Here is a 27,880-nt window from a genome sequence, read left to right as displayed (position 1 = left end):
TCTGGGTGATCTCATGTATTTTTTCTAAACCAAATATTCCCAAGTCCACAACTTCATTCTGTATTTTCAACTACCTAGTGGATTTGCATGTCTTCCAGACATGACAAATTTAATACATCTAATTAGCTCACCCTCCACACCCAACCTCCAAAACCTGTTCTTCCCTCCTTTTCTGTTCTGTATCTCAAACAGATACAGATGGCAACACCATCAATCAGAAAACTTCTTTATTCTAATCACCTACACACAACTGGTTATCAAATCCAGATGATTCTTAGATTATTTCTTAGATTAGATTAGATTAGATTCTTAGATTATTTCTTAAATCTACTCTCTCTTCTTTAATTTCATGATCTTTGTCTTAATCCACTTCGACAATTTCAACAGCCTTTAATCCAGTCCTCCTAGGGCTTCAGTCTACCCAGTTCCTGTCTGTGCTTCACCCTGACACTAAAAAAGAAATCTGATAAGAGTTAACTTTCTTGATAAGAACTCTGCACTGCCCACAGGATTAAGGCTAAATACATGCTAGAAGCCCCAGCTTGGCAGTTAAGGCCTTTAAGGTCACTCCCAAATCATACCGTTATACTCTGTTCAGTAGGCACTGTCTGCTTTAGGACCTGTTCTCTGGCCCAGCTGAAGTGTGCAGAAAAGCATTCTGTGTTGCTGGCTAAGCCAGCTCACTTTTGGCTTACTCACTGCACCTTTGCCTGCACCATGTGTGAAACCCTACTTTATTCACTGGTCTTCATCAGTTTTGCCTCTGCCCCCCCAGTTTGGGTTCAGTGCCATGATTGACCCATCTCATATTTTTCTTGATTTCAGGCTCAAGCTAATCTCTTTACTGAAGGCTTAATAATACTGTAATTGTTAAGCAGCACAGGGAAAACTCTAAAGTCATACTTCCTGGGTTCATATTTTGGCTCTGTCACCTAGAAGCTATGTGACTCTAATCTTCCTCAGTTGTTCAAAAAAAAAAAAAAGAGTTGGGGAGGGATAACAACAGTATCTTCCACAAAGGACCATTTTCAGGAGAGTGCTTTGAAACTTACTCAGCACACAATAAACTCTCAGTATTTATTAGCTATTATTTCTACTAATCATTAGCCAGAAGCAAAAGAACAGGGAAAATTCTGAGCAGCAAAATTATACATGTAGACAAAGCTGCACATACCACTTTGAACTTAAAGAACCGGTTAGTTAGAAAAACAATTTCAGATGCTCAGATTTTACACTTAATGCAGCAACCTACCATGAGTCACAGCAAAATGTGGCATAGCACCCACATGAATGGAAGCCTGAGAGCTCTGACGTGGAGTCAAGAGAAAAAAAAAAGCATAAGTGATTACAGAAGAGGAAGAAATTCTTATAGGTGAGGGCAACTGGTGTCAAATACAGAAAGAAGCTCAAAGATTCTAAGGTCTAAGTTCTGAAAAATACTTAAAAAAATGACAACAAAGAAGGTGACATGTTAGCATATGTAAAAAGCTGCTGTTAAATGATGACTACTAAACTGGTAAGGGTTGGATAATTTATTAATTTCAGCTATTTAAAGATTATTTTTCTGGAAGACTATACCTATAATTCTATAATAAAGGAAAATGGAAAAGTAGAATTTGTTTGCAGGTATTAGTTGTAATTCACTGATTTCTGCAAATCAAGGGGGAACTTAACTGTATCTTGTTTCTATTGTGCCTCATAAGATTTGCTAAGGAAAAGTCTCTCAATGTTCATAGTCCGGGTAAGAATGACTAAATGTTTAAAATCAAAGTAAGGAGTTTTGCGCCATCACTGAAGTTCTAATGAGTTAAAAACAGTAAACTTCTTTTCATCAAATATAATCACGAAAATGACTATCTGGTTTAGATCTTTCTTCCATTAGCAACGATAACCCACAACTGACTACTCATTTCATGTGACTAGTTAGTAAAAGACTGCATGGTTATTAGCTTTTTAAATATTTAAATATTTGTAATCTTGACTTTGGATAACTTAATTTGCATTCTCATAGTAAGATAAAGCTAAAAACTAAATTGAAGGCCTGTGGAATTAGAACTTGATACTCTAATCCAGGTTACTGAGTCCTTTATAAGACACCTTTGTAAAGAACAGCTTTAATTACATCAGTATACTGAAAATCAAATTTAACACCCACCATTATTTAATTCATGAAGGAAAAAAATTCTTTTGTTAAGTACCATGAAAATATGTCTTAAAGCAATATAATTAAGATATCTCTGTTCCAAAATTCTTTTATCTGCTACTGTATGTTAGTTTGACACCCTCTTTCACTTATCTCTGTAAGATCTGTCTATATTTCTGTGAAGATGTTTCTACTATTGAAGGGCAAAATTACAAAACAAAATTAGTTTGGTTTTGAACCAACATAACTAGGTTTTTGATTTTTAAAAAGCTGTTATTCAGCAATTTTCCAATAAAGACACGCAAGTGGCCAATAGGCACAAGAAAAAATGCTCAAATATCCTAAGTGTCAGAGAAATGCAAATTAAAACAATGAAGTATCACTCCATACCAGTAAGAATGGTCATCATTAAAATGTCCACAAACAATAAATGCTGGAGAGGGTGTGGAGAAAAGGGAACCCTCCTATACTGTTGGTGGGAATGGAGTTTGGTGCAGCCATTATGGAAAACAGTATGGAGATTCCTGAAAATAGACTTACCATATGACCCAGCAATTCCACTCCTATGCATATATCTGGAGGGAACTCTGATTTGAAAAGATGTATGCACCCCAATGTTCATAGCAGCACTATTTACAACAGCCAAGACATAGAAACAACCTAAATGTCCATCAACAGATGACTGGATAAAGAAGTTGTGTACACATACACACACACAATGGAATACTACTCAGCCGTACAAAGAATACAATAATGCCATTTGCAGCAACATGGATGGACCTGGAGATTGTCATTCTAAGTGAAGTAAGCCAGAAGGAGAAAGAAAAATACCATATGATATCACTTATATGTGGAATCTAAAAAAGAAAACACAAATGAACTTATTTACAAAATAGAAACAGACTCACAGACATAGAAAACAAACTAATGGTTACCAGGGGGGATGGGGGTGGGAAGGGATAAACTGGGAGTTCAAGATTTTCAGATACTAACTACTATATATAAAATAGATAAACAACAAGTTTCTTCCGTATAGCACAGGGAACTATATTCAATATCTTGTAGTAACCTATAATGAAAAACAGTATGAAAAGGAATATATGTCTGTATATGTATGACTGAAACATTATGCGGTACACCAGAAATTGACACAACATTATAAACTGACTACACTTTAAAAATAAATTTTAAAAAGCTGTCATTTACTGGAATGTCTTCCATCCCAATGAAAGCGAGAGGTAGAATGGGAAAAGGTTGCCAACCTAACGTCAGGACAGGAGAGAAAGGTACACTAGTTTAAACAGGCCAAAAGAACTGTGTACTTCTAACTGTGAGAGTTATATATTGCTTACTGACTATACATTCAAAATGAGGTTATGAACAAAAAGTGCATATAGTCAAAATAACTTCCAAAGACATCAACATTAGCCGTAAATTATGCCTGGAGTATAATACCTTTGTTTTAAAATGTAAAGCAGCCAATTTTTCAACACAATCTTCTAGATAAATGACATTTTAAAAAGAATAAATTACTGTGAGGAAAGTTTATGCTTTTTAGGACTCTTTTTGGTAAGCCATTTTTCTTCTTGCCATGTGCTTTAAACATCTTAATAAATTCCAACACGGTGACAAGAACCCACAGACTGCACCTGTGCTTTCTATCTTAATTAATCCAATAAGCAGAGGCCTGTACACTATAATTTGTAAAGGAAATGATGATGTAGTGAGTTTTAACTTAAGGCATTAATTACATAAATAAGCAGAATTAGCTTAATGTTTCAGTAGACCCTGCCTAGATACACCCATCAAATAAAAATTTCTGAAATTATGGAAGGCTTTAACAGCATATTTAGGAACAAGAAAGCAAAATGCTCATTCTACATTAGGTAGCCAAATGAATTAAACTATACTGAGAAAAAAACAGTGTGGCAGTTTGGAGACACTAAAGTTTCTGCTGTCTTTAACTACTATAGAATCAATTAAATGCAGTTTAGTTGCCAGTGACTATTAACTTCTTCTACTTGCATATAAACATTTATCTTTGAAGAAGGTCACTCTCCTTTCAAAACAGAGGTTATGACTGTCTTAAATGCCTCAGTAGATTGATGGTCAAAATCTTACAAAAATCTACATGGCCCTAGAAATCACATGCTACAACTGTGCATACGCCACACCATCTGTTGGACACAACTGCCAGCACAGATTTCGTGAGCTGGCAAAGGACGGCAAGTGTCAAGAATTCTGCAAGCATTTCAAAGTGCAGGGTTCTCATTAACTTTAATTTCCTGTTGGCTCTATAAGGAAAGAGTGAGTAGTGGAAGCACAATGTGCCACATACGCTCGAGTTCATGCCACATGTACACCTGTAATCATAAACTCTGATCCAGGGCTCTCCACTAAAGCATTTGAGATTTAAGATTTTGTGTTTATTTCTTCTTTACCCTAGAAGAAATAAATCTGAAATATCTACAGTTATCTTTTCATACTTTGTTAATACTCTTGCAAACATCTGGAAATACTTGACAACAATCATTTAATTAATGCAAAGTTAATCGATGACAATATGCTTAAATACTTCACTCAACTGAAGTGGTTTCCTCAGTGCACACCACTGGAGACTGAAGAGAACAAGAAGTTCTTTGACTAAGGAATACCAACATGGGAAACTTTTAGCCAACATCTCCTTAAAGAGCAAAAAGTATTACCTATACTTAAATAGAGAGAGGAGATGGCAGCATACTGCCACGCCGGTGAAAACCGGCAGATGCTGCCGCCTTAAGTTTTTACCTCCAGGCTTCCTACAGGGCTGCCGCTGCTGAGGGCTTTGCAAAGGGCTGGCACTGCTGCCAGCGTTGGCGTGGGCTCTATGCTCCACCACCGTCTCCACTTTATCACCCTCCACAGCCGCTGGCTGCCTTATCTAAGAGGGTGAAAAGATCCTGAGAAAGAAACAGTTCCCCAGAACAAGCGATGATTCCTCAAACGCCCCCTGTGGCGCCAGCAGCAGGGCTGGTACTTTCTCCAGGTTTACTGCTTTCTGCATTTTGCAGCAGTGAGGTTTTTTGTTTTCTTGTGGGTTTTTTCCCCCTATAACTACACTGATTTGCCAATCCAGAGTCAGAGGTAGAATTGTAAAAAACTCAGGAAAGTCCAAGGCAAACAGACACTTGAAGGAGAGGACATTTTTTCCCTCTGCCACAATTATTGAGACTGTGTCTCCAGTGCTGCCCTGGAGGATTTTTGTGTCCCTTAGCTCAAGAGAACAACACAAATTGAATAAACATTTAAGAATCATAGCAATCAAAAATGTTAACTTAAAATTCAGTTTGAGTCAAAAACAAAAAAAATAATTGATTTACCTAATTCCTCTTATAACTAGTAATTATTGTCAATCCACTTTCTTTTTTTAAATTTGGAACCAATATGGTGCGTTAACAGATGGCTTTTAACATTTTTGTTCTTATTCCAAAATCTTTGTTACCCAAAATATATCTATTTAAGTATGAATGATACTGTAATTTCTGCAAAACATGATCTACATGCTCTCACGTAACACTAAACAATCTGGATGCTAAGGCTGTTTGGAAATAATTCTAACAAAAACTGAAACATTAGACTAGTGCTATAATAAACAGACTTGCCTTTTACATTTGTTTTAGAAACCACAGGCACACCCTAAAACAGAACTTTTTTAGTAGGATTAAAATAATTGGTTCAATTAGCCCAAGTATATTTTACCCTATCTTTATACAACCCCCAAGATGGTGAAATCACAAATTAATTCTCTTATCATCTCACTGCATCCAGGAACATAACATGAAACAACCAGTTCATAGAAAATCCAAAAGACAAATGCTAAAGAAAATACACAAATTACGTTGCACATAGGCCTTAAGACAAAGAATGCTTCCTCCTCAGCACATCTGTCTAGCAGGTGTCTCTCTGAGTAAGTTTTGTCCGTTAGGAATCTGCTCTGAATACTACAAAGGACAACGAAGTAGTCTCTTTCATTTTTCTTCCTTGAAACCTCTTTTCCTCAAGGCAGAAAGAAAAGCCTTCTATGTCCTGGAAATGTGGTCAAAGCAACTTCGGGTTGTTTTAAGCAACTTCTATTTAATAGACATAGGAATCACATAAAGTCCAGTTCTTTCGGAAGGTACCCTTGAGATACGTCATAAAGAGGGAAGATAAACACGTAAGCCTTAGCACACTTTCTACTTTGATGAGTCACATTTTTAACATTCTCTACCTAATGTATGATGGAACGAATAAGACCAGATTTCCCTTATCACTACCAGCTGGTGTCTTAAGTGGAAATCTGTCTCTGCTTTTAGTCCATTTCCTTACTTTGTAAGCAAAGTATTCCATCAAATCCTTTACACTTTGCCCCACCTCTGCTTCCTCTTTTCCTACTCTCGTTCAGCCCCTCTTACATACTTTTCTTTGTCTTTTACGACACTCAGTACTACTCTTAGCAATTCACCTCCTGGCAATCCTTCCTTTATTCATCTCTTATTTATTCCCATTTACATTCCCTCAGGAGCTATTACAAACATTTCCCCCTTTCCTCAAAATGATCAGAGGGTTGAGCAGTTGCAGATGACAGGTGCAGTAGTGTTGGGGAAGGAAGAACTCCTGCTCTAGTTACTCCATCTCTCTTCCCTTTTAAGGCTACATACCCTGTATAAGTCAGAAGAGAAATAATTCTGCAAAAATTAAATCCAGTCATATGATCTCTTGGAGCCTCTTTCCAACTGTGAGGACATTTTCCTGTATCTTTTTAAACTTCACCTTCTATTATTTAGCTCATCTTAACTTGAATGGTAAGATCTAGTAAGTAAGCTATTTTTGTTAATTAACCTTTTCTAGTCTTTTCTCCTACACCTATCCCTGTTTTTGTTGTTTGTTTCTTTTCATTACTTTATTATTTCAAGTCTGTTTCACATAATTGATTTCTTCTTCCTATCAATCAGTCCTGCATGCTACCATCAAGATGCATATTCTTAAAACACTTTTCATCATGTCATTCTCCAATTTTAAAACCCTCAGTGGATTTCCACTGTATAGGAAATAAAATTTCAGACTTCGTAATCTTACACCAAAGGCTTCCACCATCTGACCCGGACCTCACTTTCCATTTTACCTCCCATATTATTCCAAATGAACTTGAAGGTCTCCACTTCACTGCCATTCAATATATTTTGTGGTTTCCTACCGCTAAGCTTTTTATTACACACATCATTCTTTGTACCGTCTGCCTTCCCTCCTTCTGCTATCCATCTTTCAGTGCTTAGACAGTCCCCCTCTGCTGAATAACTTCATAAACTACTCCAACCTTTACTGGGTCTCCCTCTTATGCAAAATTGCAGGACATCCAAATTATTGGTCTGGATAACAATTTAGCACTTTAGTAATGTATAGCTTGTCTTAATATGTGTGTGTATATATATATGTATGTATGTATATATATATGTATGTGTGTGTGTGTGTGTGTGTGTGTATATATATGTATGTGTGTATGTATATATATATATATATATATATATATATATTTTTTTTTTTTACCCACAGGGCCTAACACAATCCAAAGCAGAATAATATAACGTCTGTTAAATTAGTTTAATGTTTTCTAGCAAATTTTGGAATTTCCAGATAGAGGGACTCCAAAATCTATGATGGGCTGAAAATATTACCAAAAGTTTACTTATAAGAGCCAGCCACTAGAAAAATTGATGCTCTGACTTACAAAACTAGAATAAGCTTAAAAGGGACAGTAGAAGGCTACCTGTCAAAAGGTGTGTGTGTGAAAGTATTTTAAAAGTAGGGTACTGAAATGGCCCTTATCAAAATCACTAATGACCTCCAATTTCCTAAATTCATCATTCTAAATCTCTTGAATTTTAATTACGACAATTTCTAGTAGATTATTTGCAAAGATGACTGCAACAATTCTGTTCATCCCAAAGGACCCTCTGCAATGTGACCTTGCTGTTCTTCCCATCATGAGGTAAAATCTCCTTTCATAACCTTTGAATTTGGATTGGCCTTGTGACGTATTTTGACTAACAGAATATGGTAAAAATGACACTATGTGAATTTTTTTCCCTCTTACTGTTTTTTTTTATTGCAGTATTATACACAACTTAAAATTTTCCATTTTAACCGTTTTTAAGTGTACAGTTCAGTAGGACAAGTACATTTATACTGTTATGCAACCATCACGACCATCCATCCCCAAGACTTTTTTCATCTTACAAAACTGAAGTTCTGAACCAAAAAACCCCCTCTCTTTCCCTTCCCCAGTACTGGGCAACTACCATTCTACTTTCTGTTTCTATGAATTTGACTACTCTAGGAGCTGCATATAAGTGGAATCACACAGTATTTGTCCTTTTGTGATTGGCTATTTTACTTAGCATATTATCTTTAAAGTTTATCCATGTTATGGCTTATGTCAAAATTTCCTTCCTTTTTAGGCTGAATAATATTCCATCGTATGCATATCTATTCATCCATCAATGGACACTTGGACTTTTTTCTGCCTTGTGGCAACTATGAATAATGTTGTTATGAACACGGATGTATAAACATCTGTTAAAGTCTCTGCCTTCACTCATTTCTTTTGAGTATACACCCAAAAATGGAACTGCTGGATCATATGGTAATCTATGTTTAATTTTACTTGAAGAATGCCATACTGTTCTCCATAGGTGTACCATCTGATATTCCCACCTGCAGTGCACAAGAAAAGGTTCCAATTCCTCCACGTCCTCATGAACACTTGTTATTTCCTCTGTGTGTATGTATGTGTGCGTTTATAGGATGGGTGTAAAGTGGCATCTCGTGGTTCTGATTTGTGTTTCCCTAATGATTAGTGATACTGAGTATCTTTTCACTTGTTTGTTAGCCATCTGGAGAAGTATTTATCTGAGTACTTTGACCATTTTAAAATTGAGTTGCTTAGGGGTGGGGGATACAGCTCGGTTGGTAGAGCGTACGTTGAGCATGCACGAGGCACTTGGTTCAATTTCCAGTACCTCCCTTTGAAAAAGAAAAAGAAAAAAAAAAGGAACCAAAACTAAAATTGAGTTGATCAGTTTTTTGTTAAGTTACAGGAGTTCTTTATATATCCCAGATGTTAAACCCTTATCAGATATATGATTTTAAAAGGTTTTCTCCCATTCTGTGGGTAGACTTTCACTCTGCTGACAATGTACTTTGATGCACAAAAATTTAATTTTTATACTGTCCAACTTATCTATCTTTTCTTTTGTTGCCTTTTCTTTTGGTGTCATATCTAAGAAATAACCGCCAAATCCAACATCATAAAGCTTTTCCCCTATGTTTTTTCTAGAAGTTTTATAGTTATAGTTCTTATGTTTATCTGGATCCTTGATTCATTGAGTTAACTTTTGTATATGGGATAAGGTAAGGGCCCAACTTCATCCTTTTGCCTGTAGCTATCCAGTTTTTCCAGCATCATTTGTTGACAAGACTATCCTTTCCTCACTGAATGGTCTTAGTGCCCTTGCTGAAAGTTATCTGACTGTGTATGTGAGGGCTTCTATCTGGGCTTCCTATTCTACACCATCTGTCTGTCTGTTTTGATTACTGTAGCTTTATAGTAAGTTTTGAAATCAGGAAATATGAGACCTCCAATTTTGTTTCTCTTTTCCAGGGTTGTTTTCACTATTCCAGTCCCTCGAAATTCCACATAAATTTTAGATGGATTTTTCTATTTCTATAAAAAACACTACTGGGATTCTGACAGAGATTACACTGAATCTGTAGACTGCTTTGGACAATACTGACATCCTAACAATATTGTCTTCCAATCAGTGAACATGAGATGTCTTTCCACATACTGGTGTCTTTCATTTCTTTCAGCAATGTTTTATAGTTTTCAGTGTACAAGTCTTCTACCCCCTTGGTTAAAATCATTCCTAAGCATCCATTCTTTCTGATGCTATTGTAAATGGATTCTAAGCATAGGTCTCAAAAGGCCTTGCAACTTCTATCATTTCTTGGAAGACAGCTACCAAGACAAAAAAACTCCAGGCTTGCCTGTTAGGCTCATATGGCCTAGCCAACTGTTAGCACAACTGCCAGACACATAAGTAATTTTGGAGAGATTATTCAGCTCCAGTCAAGCTGCTAGATGATTATAGCCACTTGCAAGACTTCCACGCCAGACTAGCAGAAGAACCACCCAGCTGAACCTAGTTACACTGCTTACCCACAAAATTGTGAGCAAATAAAAGTTATTTTAAGCCATGAAACTTTCAGGGTGGTAGCAAAGACTAACTGAAACAGAATTAAATCATTTTATTTATTTCTTAACTATGGTAATTTATTCATTACTTTGTAGCTCATTTCAAGCTGTTTCCTATTAGGATTTATTCCAACTGAGAGAAGACAGGGTTCTTTGATGCCAAGTACTCTACATTATTCTTCATGTTCATGAATGATTTAAAGCTTCAATGTCAGCATTCTAAATAATTTCTATTTTTTAAAAAGGAGATAGTATAAAATGAAATCTTACTAGAACTAAAGAATTACAGATTCTATTTTTCTAATTTCTAATTTCAAAACTGACAAAATAGTCAGGAGATAGTACAATTAATGTTTTCAGACTAACCTGAGCCATTGCTAATATTTGCTAGCAGTAAGTACTATATTTATTGAGAATAGATTTGAAACTTTATTACCTAATTATTAAAAACTTAATCACAGTATTTAGGAGAAAAGTATTTAACATTAAAAACATTCATAACACCAAATCATTTAGAGGCATGGTGACTAAGCAAAATGGCTTAATATTACCTAAAATTTTTAAAGATATAGATATATCTGAAATTTTATTTACTTATACATAAATATATTTAGTAAAAAATACAGCTATATAGGATTATAGTTATTTTATGCAAAAAGCCTTACAGAATAATATGCAAAAGTAAATGCTATTCACTACCTACTAAAGCAAAAATTTACTCCGTAAGATTTCTACTCCATTAAAGAACTCATTTTTCTCTGAAGTTATGGAAATAGTTGTTTTAGAATTATCTGTACTGTATACATTCTTTTAAAGAAATAAATAATAAGGAGCAGAGCAAAAGAAATAAAGAGAAAATGTTAACAAGAGGTGATAAGGCACAGTTTTATACTAAAGTTTATATTCCTAACTAGACATAGAATAGGACAATTATTTCTGACAACCAAGTGAAATTAATACTTAAGTAGAAATTATTACAGTTAACTTTCAAAGCTGAGGCAAATTTCTCAAAGTCTATGTCATAAATAACTTTGCATCATTTGTTTAGGAAACTGAATTTACTGACTGTAAAAAGTATCTCATATTTACATTATTAAAAACATCTTTGGAAATAGTTTGTCACTTTAGTTTTAAAGAGTCCTAAGTATTTCTCTAAATTTGGGCTATAATTTATTTAAACAAAAGCAATTATTTATATTTCTCTGCAAGTACATTTCTACAAGCAAACTACGGTTTCACCGTTCCCCTACCCACACATATGGCAATATACTGAATGTTAATATACAGTCTATACTTTTATATGTACACACATATATACACACAACCTATGCTTCTCAATGTGATGACAAAATAAAGGAGAAAATAAATGGGGAGAATTAAAATGTACTTACAAAGTCAAAGTCTCCATCTTGAGGAACTTTCCAGTTATCAGGAAAAACATTTTTAGACATAGGGAAGGGTTCGTGCCTGTTCTGATTACAGTTTTCATGGCTCTTATTCTTGAAGTCCTGTTTATCAAAGTAGTCCATGAAAGACGGTCTTTGTACTTGTGGTGAAGTTGCATTTCCTTAGGTAAACAAAGAACATAAGGAGGACATAAGTTGTTACACTTAAAGAACTACGATTTTTGTCAAAGTATGATTTTTTTAATTAATCAGTATGATAAATTTGCACTGGTCAGATTGAAGGCCAACACAGTCAATTTAATGAAGAATAAAGTAAAGTAAAATAAGAATGAAAAAACAAAAATATCCAAGCTGTACGAAAACTCAACGAATGACTAGGCAAAGATCCATAATAGTCTTAGATGTAAAAACATTCCAGAACTTTGGCAGAATCTTTATCATAATTTGATTAAAAATCATTTCAAGTGTATTTGAAATCTGTCAGAGAAAGTAAAAAATTTAGACCTAAGTGTTTTTTTTTTTAACATTTAAGCCTACATTGTTACTGTTACTGTGCACCACTGTCAGCTGTAAGAAGTTGTAAGAACTTAGCCAGGTTCCTCTGTATCTCTTTGACTGCTTCCTCACAGTCTTTCCAACTGATTCTACCTCCTCCTCAACTCCCATGGTTTCGCCTGTCATATTTGTATCTGTCACTCCTAACTCTATTTCTCTAGAACAGACCTTGCTCCTGGGTTCTGTGTCTGACTTTCCCATTGCAACTACTGCACCTAAGGTGAGTTGGAGTTACTCTGAACTCACCAGTTCTAAAGCTAAATTCAAGATCCTTCTCTTCAAGCCTTCTGCTTCTCCAGTTGCTTTTTGACTGCTAAAGTCAACATTATTTACTCAATCCCCAAAGTGGTCAAGTTGAGAATTAACCCAGGCTGTCTTTTCCCATCAAACCAAACTGATGCTACTTTTCTATCCATCACTGCTACTGCCTTCATTTAGCTTCTTACCATTTCTTGTCTGGGCCTCGGCAGCACCCTCCAACGTATCTCCCTGCTACATCTCAATTTTTTATTTTCATCATACTGACAACATAGTGACCTAACTGCAAATCAAACCATGTTTTTCTTCTATTTAGAATCTTTTGATGGCTTCTGACTTTCTATACTGAATGATTAAAGTAGAAAATAAACATTTGGAACAACTAGATTTTTCCCATGATTTTCACAGTGGATTCCTTAAACCCTAGAGTTTCAAAAAAAAAAAAAAGGTCCCAAGAGACCACCACAAAGACATATCCCTATATAGTTCTCCAGACAGTAAGTTACCTACTTTCTTAAAAATATCCTGTGATAGAAATATAAGTCCCCACAACAAAGTCTGTTGGGCAACTCTTAGTTACAAAAATTATTTTTTAAACGTGAACTTGAAATCTGTCCTACTGTAATTTACACTCATGTTCCAAATAAATTCCTCTTTCATGTATCAGCCCCTCAAACATCTGAAGACAGCTATGGCTTCTGTTTTGGTAATCTTCATCAGGTGAAAACATTACCAGCTCCTTCCATAGAACATGTTTTTCAGACTCATCATCATCTAGTTTACTTGCCTGTGAAGACATTCCAGTCTCTCCACGATCCTCTAAAATCAGACATAATACTACTAATAGTGACCTGGCCAATCTAGAATGCATTTGTAATAGTACCAATGCAGCTTAAAACTATAGTTAGTATTATGACAACCAAGTAACACCATTGGCTTGGGATGAATTATCAGGTAATTTTAGTCAAATGAATACAACGCTAAAATACTTACTTTTACATTTTCATTCTCAAGCAGAGGATGTAGGAAGAGGTAGGAGCAGGAACCTTCAGTTTTACTATGCACACTTCCATTTGAAACTTGAAATCCACTATTATACAGTGGTTTAATTTTCACTAACATTTCAGATATATTACAGTTTTAAGGGTCTTTTACAGGTGAAAAAGCCTATGGTAAAATGCCTATTTGGCTCCACACTCAAAATTTGGAAAATAACTCATTCCCATATTAGACATAAACATTCTCACAGAGAGTTAACAAAACTCTAAAAATCAACTGAAAAAAAAAAAAGGTGGTCTATTCCATTCGACTTTTCTGTTTGTATGACTATAACAGGGTATCATTAACCAAGATATACTTACTCATAGTTTCTTATTCAAATGTATGTGCTTATACTTCTAAATACTTTCCATTGTTTAATTTAAAACTTATTATTAACATTGAGCATATCTTTTTACATACAAAGAAAATTTAAAAAAACAATTAAAATAAATTTCAAAGGAGGACAATAGGTTAGGCTTGTTTTAAAAGTTAATGGGAGGGAGCAGCCACAATTGGACAGAAATGTGTAACGGCACGATATAAAACACTTGCCCACGGTGTGCAGCTGAGTATCTAGGGAGATGCATGCTCACAGAAGGGACAAAGAGGATGTTTCTGACTTACAATTTATTTTTTAAAAAAGAAGTAGTAGGCCTTTCAACAGGAGAGTGAAGCAGGAAATCTTAATATAGTAACCACTGTCATATGTGATTGTGGTTGCTATGGCAAATACTGTTTTTTAAAAACAAACAAAATAATAACATAAAATTGACATCAATTTCTCTACTTGTAGCTGAATTCTGACCCTTACAAAATTTTTTTAAATTTTAATAATAAATTTAATGTTCAAAATTACCTCATTCCTCAATTTTGGTCCCAATTCCTTCAACTATTTGCTGCAGAACTAAAAACCCATTAGCAATAAAGAATAAAATAATCACCACTCAATCCTTTTGTGTATGTGAAATTAAAAAACAAATTGTTTTTTTTCTCCTTCATACATTCCCCAAAACATATAGAAGGAAAGTAAGTTGTATGGTATATGATACCTTTTGGAAAATATGCCAGTCCACAATTACTCACTAACTTTTCTACTTTGCACATGTCTTCTAAAGAGGTGAAAAGTCATCACGAAAATTTAAATATGTAAAGGAGTTTTTGTAATACTTTAACAAATTGTAATTTGCTTAATTTTTAATTTCTTAGCATGATTATGACAAAGAAAGTCAAATGTAGAAATGAAATTAATCATAACTTTAGCATAATGTATTTCAATATCAAAGGATTTGTGAATATTACCTAATTTGTTCTTCTAAAAACATTTTAAGATGTGGGTGTTCCACCTGATTAATGATCTTGGAAATCTGTCCTTTAATTTGTTGCCAAGAGTATAGTGAATACACATAAAAACTAGGATGTTAAAACAGAAGCTAATTGACATCAGCTTTTTCTTAACTTCATCAGACTGTACTTTGAAACAAAGGAAGATACAGACAACATGCAGAAGATCCAAAGGCTATTCATAAAAGAGATTAAAAGCTTAGAAAATAATACCTGCACAGAGGTTAAAGGGAATGAAATTGTTCAGCCAGGAAAAGTCTGAGGATACAATTTAGTAAGTATCTGAGTATAAATGAAGGATTCTTCCACAGAAAATAGTGACCAGCTGTTTTCTATCTCCAGTGAGGGCAGAATAAAAGGAAACAGTGCAATTGAAGCCCAAGGATTTTAGCTAAATAAAAGAAATCATTTCCTGTGTGAATAATGAGCATTGCAATGGCCACTGTGTGTCTACGGAAGCCCTTTCTTCAGAGGCTTTTACAAGAAAGACTGATTTTCATGTGTACAAGGAAGACTAATATTTACATGCTTGTCCCTGCTCTGTGCTGGTAAAAGAGGTATCCTACAACCAAAATACCTACGCTAACAGGCCTGAGCTGGGTCACGCGTCAAACATTCCACAGAGCATAGGCACGCTGAAGAACAGACCATATTCAGCCCACACAGATAACTCCAAACCATTGTAGCCACACCTTGGCTGGACAGCGAACACCTCTGCGAGGAAAACAAAGCGTTTCTAACTGCCTAGTAAGATGCTGGGTATTTGTGCCCAGCTGCAAGTGAGACCTGCAGTTTACTGCTGTCACCTTTATTGCTATGTCGTTGGCAAAATTAATTGCACAGTTAAAGAGATATATAACAATTTTTCACAAAAGAATGGTAAGCTCTCTGGAGAAGTGGAAAAGTGATCCATCTATATGCTCTCCTAACCTGGTTAATTGTTTCTTGGCACCTGAAATTCCATCCTTCGTTATTTACTCCTTTGGCTCAAAGCTTTATAGTTCTGGGGGAAAATATAAATATTTCAAGAACATAAGACACCATTAAGCATTTTTACACCTGCATATCAGATACTCTTCTGAATTAGGTTTTGGGACGAAGGAAGAAGGAAAGGATCTGAACCAGAACTGGGAGAGAAGATATTACTAAGCAAAGAATGCAATATGGAAGCTGTTGCTTGGAGCAAATGGTCTCATGCTTACAGCTGTGTCCAGGGCCATTAGATGAACTAGAGAGGGGAAAACCTAATGGTCAGTCTTCCTTTCTTGATCTCTCTCCTAAATGCTTTCTAAATCAATCTAGTACCTATTTCTAGGATGAATCCTAAAAACTTAAAAGAGAACCTAATTTGCTTTCCTTTACTGATTAAGTGAAACTACATACATGTGTGGCCCAAAATGAAATGATAAACTATGATAAATTTTAAAAATCACTATGTAACACAGGCATATACAAAGAAGGAATCTGAAAAATACATAGGCAACTAAAATTACTTAACCCAGTATTTAATAATTGATAAACAGAATTATAAAAAGTTTATATAAACAGAGAAAATAAAAGCAAAATATTCAGAAATGGGTTGTTCCTCTGCTCATGCTTCATACAGCATGGTCTCCACCCACGTCGCTGCTGGCCCGCTGTCTGCTGAGTGCGCTCTGCTGTGTCTCCACCCTCCCTACATGCAACAGGTGAGTTCTAGACACTGAGATCACAGCGAAGCTGCTTATTCCCTTGTTATAAAAAGTGATTACCAGTCCTAGCTGCACCTCATAAGTACCTGAAGAGTTTATTGTTTTGATATTTTAATTTACTTGTCAAATAGAGATGCCCAGGCCCCACGCTGGTCTACAGAACCTGCATCTCTAAGGGGCTACTGTTAACGATGTACGCTTGTGAGGTGAGTTAAGTGGACCCAAGAGCAGGGTTTATCTTGTAAATCAAGCCTACTTCTCTAGCCTGTGGGGTCTCTTAAGATCCTGATTCTGCCTTAGAATATACTTCCCTTTTGCTCCACTTCGTGTCATTTACAATTCTCTACTGTTTCATCCAAACTTCTGTAAAAAATGTTGAGCTAGCTAGGGCTGAGGCCAGCCCTACGGCATACATGAGACCTCTTCTCATTGACAGCAGTTTATTATTTAACACTGTCGTTGGCTGAAATTCAGCAACCATTTCCATTGCCTCTGGTGACTCTCTTACTATACAGGCCAGAAAGCTCAACACCGCATTGCCCATGACACCCGAACGCTGAGTCCTAGATGATGCACTTTCTCACGACTGGGAACGCAAGAAATGAGGCAGAGACCAGGAGCCTGCAACCTCCGCTACTTCCTGTGGGCAGCACGGTCACAGAGATGTGGTTTTACAGCAGCATCCCGGTGACCAGTCACCAGCCGCACAGGTGTTAGGAGGTGGCTGTGGTCGCAGTGGTGGCTTTCTAATCCTTGGATAGCAGCAGGACTGATCTCAAACTCGTACTGAACTCAGGACTGCCAGTGGCAGCCTCGGGATTCACACCCTCCTGACTGTCGTAGTGGTAGCAGGAGTGCTGCTGTGGTGCTGGGGTCAAACCTGCAACTGCATACTGGGTCCACCACTTACTTGCTTCGAGATCTCAGACAAGTCACTTCACATTCTCAGGTCTCAGTTTCTTCAGTGGCAAATGGTAGTGACAATGCTACTTTTACAGAATCCTTGTAGGAGTCAATGAGATAATGCATGCAAGGTCCCAAGCACAATGTTTGGTCCACTCTAGACCCTCAATTAATGATAGCTGTAACCTGAGCAGATTTACCTTTTTCCTCTCTTTTCTGAAAGTAAAATAAAATAAAATAAAATAAAATTAAATGAACTCTTTCATGCTTCCATGGCACTTCCCTCATTTTCTCAGACACATCAAATTTCACAGTGGATGACAGTTCTCTCCCCTGCAAGTTATCTCACACATTGCTGATCACACTCCCAGCTGGGAGACATCAGATCAGCCGAATGCTCTCTTACCACTTCCTCATCTTCACATTCAAGTGTCTTGTATTCATGTTTGTGCTATTCTATTCATTTTGGAGATCATTATTCTCTATATAACCCCTCTGGCTATCTTACTGGATAAAGAGAGATGCAGCAAGGTCTTGGAGGAGGCAGAGAAAGGTGTAAGCAAGAGTCTTCCCCAGGAAGGAAAAGAACAGAGCTGTCTGACGGCTCAACATCCCCATTCCCAGTCCTGGGAAGACCAGTCTCCCTCACTACACACTGGAAACAGGGCTGGGCCCGCCAGATGCTCCAGCTTCCCAAGTTGTTGGAAGGACAAACTGACATCATGGGCACATGGACATTATTCTTTATTGATTACCTACTTTGTTTAAAGCTCTCTGCTAGGTACCTTATGTATTTATCTAAAGTAATCCACATTCACACACATACAAACATACATATGCAAGAGAGACAAACATACATCCCTGAAGCTCAGGGAAGATTAAGTAACACACAACTAAAAGTGGTCTGACTTTAAATCCCATGCTCCTTCTGGTACACAACATCATTTGGTCAGAAGATATTTGACGAACTCTTACTATCATCCTAGGTGTTGTATTAAGCACTCAATACAGTGGGGAATAAGCAGGCAAATACAATACAGTGTGACAACTGCTATACAGTGTAAAAGTATTAAGTGAGACGGGAGCTGACGGGAGCACCCATGCCCAACCTGGCCCAGCAGAGACAGCAACTCCTTAACTGAGACTTAAAGTATGAATATGAATGAGCCAAGGGATGAGGAATCCAAACAGAGGGACTAAGCAGTGCAAAACAGAGGGACCAGGGCTGTGCAAAAGCTCAAAGGAAAGGAAGGGCATTTTAAGAGATGAAGGATGAAGGAAGAAGGATGAAGAGGGGAGAGTGAGACACAAAAATAGAAAAGTAAGCAGAGGCCAGATCATAAACTGCCTTGTAACCCATGTTGGGCTTTAAACTAAGAGCAATGGAGAGTCACTGGGGGGTCACAAGCAGAAGAGAGAGATGATAGGATCTGAATGGAAGGTAGGGACCAAGAATAGAGACAGGGGATCAGCTAGGTAACCTTCCAAGTGAGAGACTCTGGGAACCTAACTCTGGGAACCTAACACTAGAGAAATGCAAGCAGAGATGACAATGGAGGACACAGATACCCAGATGGCAGAACTGATATTAACTCAGTGAGGGGTGAGGAAAGAGAAGTTAAGGATGCTTCTCATTTCCCTATCTTATTTCAGAGTCCATGTTTAAAATACCTATATAGCTTCTCTACATTCTCACATTATATATATATACACATATACATATATATACATATATATATATATATGTATATATAATATATATTATACATAGTGAAGTAGGAAGCCATGTCAGGTCATCTACTGAGGCAAGAGGTGTCAGGAAGAGATTAGTGAAGGTATTAAACAGCCACTTTGTAGAATGAGAAAGAGCTGAGCAGAGAAACACAGGCCTACAGGAAGGTTCTGAGAGCCCACATGGGCCTGAAGGCCATGGACTGGTGATCCTCATCTGTACAGCTGTGGACTGTCTCCTTCAGCATCAGCAGCCACAGTGAAAATGCAGAGAAGACAAACAGGCTGATTCATAGTCACATTTTGCCAGGAGGGGCAGAAAAGAAACAGAAGGGCAGAGGAGTTAAGCATGTAAGTAAGAAAGCAGCTAAAGCCATGAAATGTAGCCTCTCACCTAACTGAAGAGTGTGGCTTCTCCTCAGATACTAATAAGAGCTTCCCCTCAGGGCAACCGGACCCACCAATTCAGCCCCAGCTCTGCAAGACCAGAACAGTCCACCACAGAATAGAGCTGAGGAGATCTGAACAAGGTAAAAGGTCCCTTGCTGAAAAAATTACTCCTCCAGAGTCACCCACAAAGAAATAATCTCTACTACTTCATCAATTTGATCACAATGGATTCTTGACTTGGTCCAAATCTATTTCTTCAGGATTAAAAAGTCCTAAATGTTGACTTCCTGAATGACAACCCACGTGCTTATACCTACTATTAACATTCGTAATTCCAACTGGTATGGACCAGTCTGGATAAAGCATGCTATGTAGGGAAGTAGAGAGCTGTGTGTGATACTGGCTAATGCCAGGGTGTGGAAGAAGTGGGTGACCAGCTGAAGCCTGGACATCACATGCGTATCGAGGCCCCAGGGAGATGAGAATGGGAGGAGTGGGAGTGCGGTGATAAAAACAATGTCACCACTGCTGAAAACAGGTTTGGAGAGTTCTTGGGACATGCCCTGAGGGTCCATGTCTTATTTTAAAAATTAAAACATTTCTTGTCATTTTTTTCCACTTCCCTTCAAAAGATCTTTTGATAATTTTGTTTCTTAGAGTCAGATCACCACACTTTTAAGAAGTAGGAAAACAGGTCTGTAATTTCTAGCTTCATGGTAAAGGAATAAAAAAGTATGTAAACATAATTTAAACTGACAAGAATATGAAATCAGGCAAATTTTTTTTGAAACTCAAATAGAAAAGATGATGGAAATCAGAATCTTTAGCACTTACTGTAACATCCTAGAGATTTTAGAAAATTAAATATACTGCTATAATCCTTTTAGGGAACAAAAATGCTAAAGACACATTAGCAAATGAGGCTTTCACTAATGTGACGTAACTTGAGAGCTCATACCAACTAATCTAAGAAGTTCTAAAGAAGATTTAGATCATGAAGAAATACAGAGCTAAAACTAAAAGGACGTGGTTTCAGGGAAGGTAAGTTCTGCCTCAGTAACTTCCTTACACTCTATACTGTTGCTATAATACAGTATGACAAAACCTGGGAGCTATACCCGATTGGATTGTGTGGAACATGGAAGTTCCACATTATAAAATGACATATAAATTGTGGAAGCTTAAAATATAAAGGAAGTTGGCTCATGGGATTTAAAACTTGCTGAAGCATACAAAACAACTAACTACACAAACCACTATCTGCTCAATTTAAAAATAAACTTTCAATAAAATCTCTGTGACCAAAAAAAGTCATACTTAGGACAAAAAATTATGACATATACTGAATGATTTCTGTGGCTGTCAAAGCTAAAAGTCATTACACAAAATACGTGGCAATCTGTTATCACGTATCTCTTCCTCGAAATGTAACAGTGTAACACTAATTTGATTCCATACTTATTTTTTTAAGCACCATTTATAAAGCTGATGTTCAACTATCTGACTAAAGTTTATGTAGGAAGTTCAGAAATTCTAACAATAGAACAAAGCCCTCAGTGATCTTCTAATTGGTCTGTCAAGAATCATAAAGTTTGACTACAAGAATTTTACCGGCTGTGGAAAAATGATCCTATCTGCTGATGGGAAGTTTGTTGTAAACTGTCTTACCTGTCTTTTCAATCTATAGGGCATATGACTTGTACCCTAACGCTAGGGGCTTTGGAGGCCACAAGACCATCCAATGCAGTTGGATAAGCATGTTATGGACACAGAAGCCCTGTTCTAGTAAGATGCCCAGCTAGGAATCCACACCTTAGGCTGCCTTCCAGGGCAAAGGCTTAGGACCCCCATCAGTCCTGGGAGATTAAAAAAAAATTCACATCACTCTCCCCCTTCCCACCCAGGATCAGCTATGTGGCAATCTGTTTTCATTTTGTGCCTCATGACCCCCTCTTTCAAAGTCTACAGGCAGAACGGGCGATGTGTACTAAGAAAGGTGAAGAAAGCAACGGCAGTGAGCCAAACGACTTACCAAGCAGCCTCACAGAGGGAGCAGCAGAAAGGAAAAGGCGGGCAAAAAGAAAGCAGAAACGTCAGAGAGGAAGTTCCTACCGATATCCATTTTACAATATCAGCAAATTGCTTGAATATTTATAACTTTCTAGGCTCCACAATGCAAGAAATCGCGTCTTACTGCTTTTGTGACGTTTAGAAGTCCTGTGAAGTGGAAAACAGCCTAGTGCGTAGACTTTGACATTAACCACACAGGACTAGGGTGGAGGGGGAAGAAAAGAGTCCGCAGGTGTCAAGAGGTAATTAATCTGCTTTTGCCTATAACGAAGAAGTCACAATGTCCTACACTGTTAACTGCAATCTTAAAAGCCATATTTATAAAAAAGAAAAGTAAAGTAAAAAAAGAAATGCTAGCCTGTGAGAATATCTCTATCTTCATCACTTTGTAAGCAGCGGAGATCTTAATCTTTGTTTTAGCCCTGCAGCGCCCCTGGCACTGTGCCTCGCACGTGACAAGCAGCAGTAATTATTCACTGAACTGATTTTTCTGCATGAGTATCTCTGTGTCTCAATTCTTCTTTCTGATGTTTCTTCTTTTCCCACTTTAGCCCTTATTTCTCCTCTTAGCTTGTTCCCCTCTGTCACTGTAGTTTAACTGATGTTGTATTTATTGCAATAGAATTTTAGGTTCACTTTTTTAATTGGAAAAGCAAATGTTAGGAACACCATCTTTTAATCTCAAAAATGCTTCACAAATTAAATTATGGGTTAGCATCCTTGAACAGGAAAAAAAATTCCATAATCCTAAGATAAAGATATGTTGCTTTTTGCAATGTTAAAAGGATTTTTAAAAAATTATTTCTACCATATTCCTTTCACTGTCAAGAAAAGCCAAGAAACAAAAATTTCCACAACTCAACTGGCTACAAAAAGTAACACATGACTATCCTGGCTGCTACAGAAGTATACTTTCAAAATGGAAAATTAATATTCAATGGGAAAAAGCCACATACTTTTCATAGTTCCATCTTCTTCTTCCTCGTCCTCACTGTTTATAACCATGGTCCCCAGGTCAGATTCTAACATTGTGCTATTATGTTCAATCATGGTCTGGGCTCCTTCACTCATCGTGCTGGTGGCCCTCATTGTGCCCACACTTTCTGAGCTAGTCTTCACCATGGTGTGAGAATCCAGCTCATCTTCATCCTGCAAGCAAAACACTGCAATGAAGGGAGACTTTTCTAACACAGCTGGATACCTACCTTCTTAACAACAGTACAAGCATATTATACTTTTAATAATGAAAAATACTACTGTTACTACTAATTTTAATATAAGGACACACATACAAAAGTTATCATAAGAGCCAAAGTCATCCAAAATAACCTAAAGATTTAGGTAATTAAAGCTCAAGCAACAGGAATTGTTTGATGAAACAGAAGGCTTCTAGTTGTTTTTAAAATAAGGATTAAGGTTGGTAGATTATCCACAAGAATACAGTGACAAAATAAACAAAAGACAGTACATTAAAGGTAGAACATGTCGGTACTACTATAACCACCTTAATAATGTTTATAATTTTGTGCAAAAGTCATTAGTTTTTCAAAAATTGTTTAAAATATACAGAACACAAAATTTACTGTTTTAATAATTTTTCAGTGCATAATTCTTTAGCATTAAGGGCATTCACAGTATTGTACAATCATCACCAACATCCATTTCCAGAACTTTTTCATTATCTCAAACAGAAATTTTATGCCCTTTAAAAAATAACTCCTCATTCTTCCCTTCCCAGAATTCCTGGTAACCTCTATTCTACTTTCTGTCACTACGAATTCTATTCTAGGTCCCTCATATAAGTAGAATCATGCAATATCTGCCTTTCTGTGTCTGGCTTATTTCACTAAGCATAATGTTTTCAAGGTTCATCCAAGTTGTACCCAATGTCAGAATTTCATTCCTTTTTAAGACTGAATAATATGGTGTGCATCTCACTGTATGTTTACCCAATCATTTGCTGATGGACATTAAGGTGAGTATACCTTTTGGTTATTAAGAATAATACTCTGCGCACTGACGTACAAGTATCTACAGTTAGGTGGTCCCTGACGTACGACGGTTTGACAGGATTTTCCGACTTTACAGAGGTACGATTTTGAACCTTCCCCAGGCTAGCACTATGTGGTACGGTACTCCTGTGATGCTGGGCACTGGAGCAAGCTGCAGCTCCCAGTCAGCCACGTGATCAGGGAGGTAAACAATCAGTACATTTACAACCATTCTGTACCTATATAGCCACCCTGTGTTTCACTTTCAGTACAGCATCCAATGCATTATGTGAGATTTCACACTTTATTATGAAGTATGCTTTGCGTTAAGTTATCTTGCCAAACTGCAGGCTAATTCAAGTGTTCTGAGCACACTTAAGGTAGGCTAGACTGAGTTATGTTGTTTGATAGGTTAGGTGTATTAAATGCATTTTTGACTTCCAATATTTTCAACTAACAATGAGTTTATCAGGACATAATCCCATCATAAATTGAGGAAGATCTGTATTTGATGTCCTGCTTTCAATTATACCCAGAGGTACAATTCTGCATCATACGGCAGTTCTATTCCTAATTTCTTGAGAAACCACCAAATTGGTTTCCACGTTGGCTACACCACTTTATACTCCCACCAGCAGTGCATAAGGTTCCAATTTCTTCACATCCTCACTGACGCTTGCTATTTTTTTTTTTTGATAACAGACATCCTAATGGATATGTGGTATCTTACTGTGGTTTAATTTGCATTTCCCTAATAACTAGTAATGTTGAGCATCTTTTCATGTGTTTATTGGCCATTTGTATACCTTCCTTGGAGAAATGTCTACTCAAGTTCTTTGCCCATTTTTCTTGTAGGTTGTTTTTTGTTGTTGTTGAGTTGTAGAAGTTCATTATATATTCTGGATATTGATCCCCTACAGGTATATGATCTTCAAATATTTCTCCCCATTCTGTAAGTTGTCTTTTCACTCTTTTGATAGTTCCTTTGATGTACAAAAGGTTTTCATTTTGATGAAGTCTAATTTATGTATTTTTCCTTTTGTTGCCTGTGCTTTTGTTGTCATATCCTAGCTATTAGCTTTTAAATGTAAATTTACAGCAGAATCAAGTCAGTAATATTAAGTACGAACCAAAAAAAAAAAATGCTTTTTAGAATGTTCACCAAGAGAGAAACTGGAACAGGGCCATAAAAATAAACTAACAAATTCTGTTTGAGAAACCAAACAATCTGCTATTTGGAAAAATTTCATCATGCACTGAAATTCATTTATAGCTATTCCACTTCAAGTAGAAACAAACAAAACCTAAGTTCTGACAGAGGTCAAAATGCAGCTATGGAAAAGAGGAGCATCCATATTGTTCTGAGCTGTCTGACTGCCCTCCTCTTCCTAAACCCACATGATAAATTCAGCATTAGATCCCGAAGTCCTCTGCTCTTCTTTCATGAGCCTCTCTTCTTTCAGAAGATTTCTTCATTCTTACGCCTTCAACTATCTAATATGTTGAGGATTCCCAAATCCTAAAATCTTCATGACTTTACTTACTACTGAAACACTTAATGATGTTTAAAATTCAACATTCTCAAACCAGGTATCATTTCATCCACCTCCTTGGCTCCTCCTGTCTGATCATCAACAACCACCATTACAAAGCATGGGCACCTCCACTAGCTACCCAAGAGTAAAGCTTCAGTGTCTTCTCAGGTTTTTCCTCTCTTTCATTCCCTGTACACAATCAGTCAACAAGTTCTTCTTCAAAAAATTCTCTCTCGGCTCAGTTCTTCCTTTCCATTTCCACTGCTATTGAGTAAATTCCTCCTTACCTCATGTCCGGGTTACTGCAGAAGGAGCACCCTGACCTTCTACACTTAAACAGATATTAGTTCAAATCCTGGCTCAAATCACTTATTAGACTTAAGTCCTTTAGGGAAGCTATTTAAACTCTCTGAACTTAAGGTTCTTTCATCGGTGTTACAATGATTAAATGAGAAAAGTTATGTAAAATGCCTACAAGCTACTAGGAACAAGGCAGTTTCACGCCTTCTTCAAAGTGCACATACTACACTGATCTTTCCTGAATACTATTTGTATCATAATACTCCTGCTGAACAATCTACAATGGCTCCCAGTTCTTGCCTGCATTAAAAGCCAAACAAAGCTGCCTAAATTTTAATGTCCGCTATCTTATTTTATATGGCCAGCCCTATCTTCCCATTGTTCACATATCCTCCACTATAGTCAAGCTGATCTTGACTGAGTCTCCAGCTATGCTCATTAAGACGTCATCTTTGCTCACATCTTATTCTCTACCCAGCAAGCTCTTTCCTCTCCAATCCATTTGGACTAAATCCTACCTAGTCCCAGATTAAGTTATCTACTAACTTCATGGCTAGTTCAGTCTTTATTAAGGCTCTTCCCAACTTCTAGAATTTATAATCTGCATTACACACTTTTGAATTTAAATTCATGAATCACATTGTAACTATTTTGTAAAATCTTTCATAAATGTAAGTACCTATGGATAAGAATGCCATATAGCACAACTGAATCTACTCAAGTGTTTCACTGAGTATTCCACACACAGTAAGCATTCAATATATATTTACACTTTCAAATAATTATAAAATCACGGACCTTTAATAATTCAACTTCTTATATTTTATAGAAAAAATTGAGGTCTTCAGATAGTAAGAGCCTTCCCAAAGGTCACACACCTACTCAAAAGTAAAGCTGGGACTCATAAAGTAGTTCCTTTATTTCTTAATCCATTATTCTACCAAATACATGCACCCTGCTAACATTTAATTTCTGATCTACAAATGCTTAAGTTAGAGGTACAGGTTTACAATTTTAACAGCTTATGTCACCAGCTCCTATGCCCAAAGAGTCCCATATGAATTATTTGGTCTATCCTAGACAAAGCCACTATCTTCTCTCCGACTACTAAACAGCCTCCTAACAGTTTTCACTGTTTCCACCCTTGGCCCTTTTAGTCTCCCACACAACAGGCAGATTGATTCTTTCAAAAGACAAATCACATTATGTTACTCTCCTGCTCAAAACCCTGCATTTGGCCTCCCATCACACTTGCAATAAAATCCAAAATCTTTATCATGGCCAAATGTGATCTGGCCCAGTTATATCTGCCAACCCCATCTCGTATCACATTCCTTCTCACTCACCAAGTTCCAGCCATGCTGGCCTCCTCTGCTGTTTCTTGAGCATTCTAAGCATCCTCCTTGAGCCTTTAAATTGGCTGATCTCTCAGCCTGGAATGCTTCGCCCTAAGACAGCTTTATTCTTTGCTTAACTTAAGTCTTCACTTAGATGTTACCGCCTTAGAGTTTTTCTGACCACCAATCTAAAATCAAAGTCCCCATCAATCTTTTATTCTTCTGTACTCTTCATAGTCTGTATCTGGCTTTTCTATCATTAGAATACAAGTTTGATGAAAGTAAAGACGACTTCTTTTTCACTGATGAGTCCCCAATGCTTAGAACCTGAATATAGTAGGTACTTGATAAAAACTTATTTAATGAATGAAGCAACTTCTATTTTTACTTATTAACTCATTCAATATTTATTGTAAATTTATATGTCAAGGAGTGGACCAGGCAGTAAAAACACACAGATGAGTAAGAAACAGTTTTGCTCCATTTTTGTTTTTTTTAAGGAGTCTGAGGTCTAAGAGAAATTGTCTGACATGTGAACAATGAACAAACAAACAAACAAACAAATAAAGGCAATTTGCTAAGTGCTATAAGAAAGGTGTTGGCAAAGTACAATGGGAGTACCAAAAGTAGAGCCTCTAACTCTACCTCTCTCAAATGAAAGCCTCACAGAGGACACTGTCCTTAAATTAGGTCTTCAAGGATGAGAAGACTACATATTTAGTATATAGACATAAATTTGGGGGGTGCTTTACAACTTTTTTTTGGAACATAAGTACACTTAGATATCCTCTCTCAGCTAAGACACCCTGAGACTGCCACAGCTTATACTGTGCTTATTATACTGATCATACACCTATTACAGAACACTGAAACTGCACACTTGTCCAAATCTCCCATAGGATTCTAAATTCTGTAA

At 36.8% G+C, this 27,880-nt stretch overlaps 1 protein-coding gene across 1 annotated transcript in view; it reads right to left on the bottom strand.

Annotated features, from left to right (window-relative positions):
- The window catches only part of STK3 (serine/threonine kinase 3), a 233,279-nt gene that overhangs the window by 46,297 nt on the left and 159,102 nt on the right, over positions 1-27,880 (bottom strand). Inside the window, exons 9-10 of the mRNA XM_031439380.2 lie at positions 22,758-22,950; positions 11,807-11,982 (exon numbers count right to left, since the gene is read on the bottom strand). Of these exons, the coding sequence (XP_031295240.1) occupies positions 11,807-11,982; positions 22,758-22,950 (369 nt within the window). The remainder of the gene's footprint in view (positions 1-11,806; positions 11,983-22,757; positions 22,951-27,880) is intronic.

Source organism: Camelus dromedarius, chromosome 20 (genome assembly GCF_036321535.1).
Source record: "Camelus dromedarius isolate mCamDro1 chromosome 20, mCamDro1.pat, whole genome shotgun sequence".
In the NCBI taxonomy this organism is placed as follows: Eukaryota; Metazoa; Chordata; class Mammalia; order Artiodactyla; family Camelidae; genus Camelus; species Camelus dromedarius.
The sequence above is the reverse complement of the archived record's forward strand: the minus strand, read 5'-3'. Positions and strand labels throughout refer to the sequence as shown.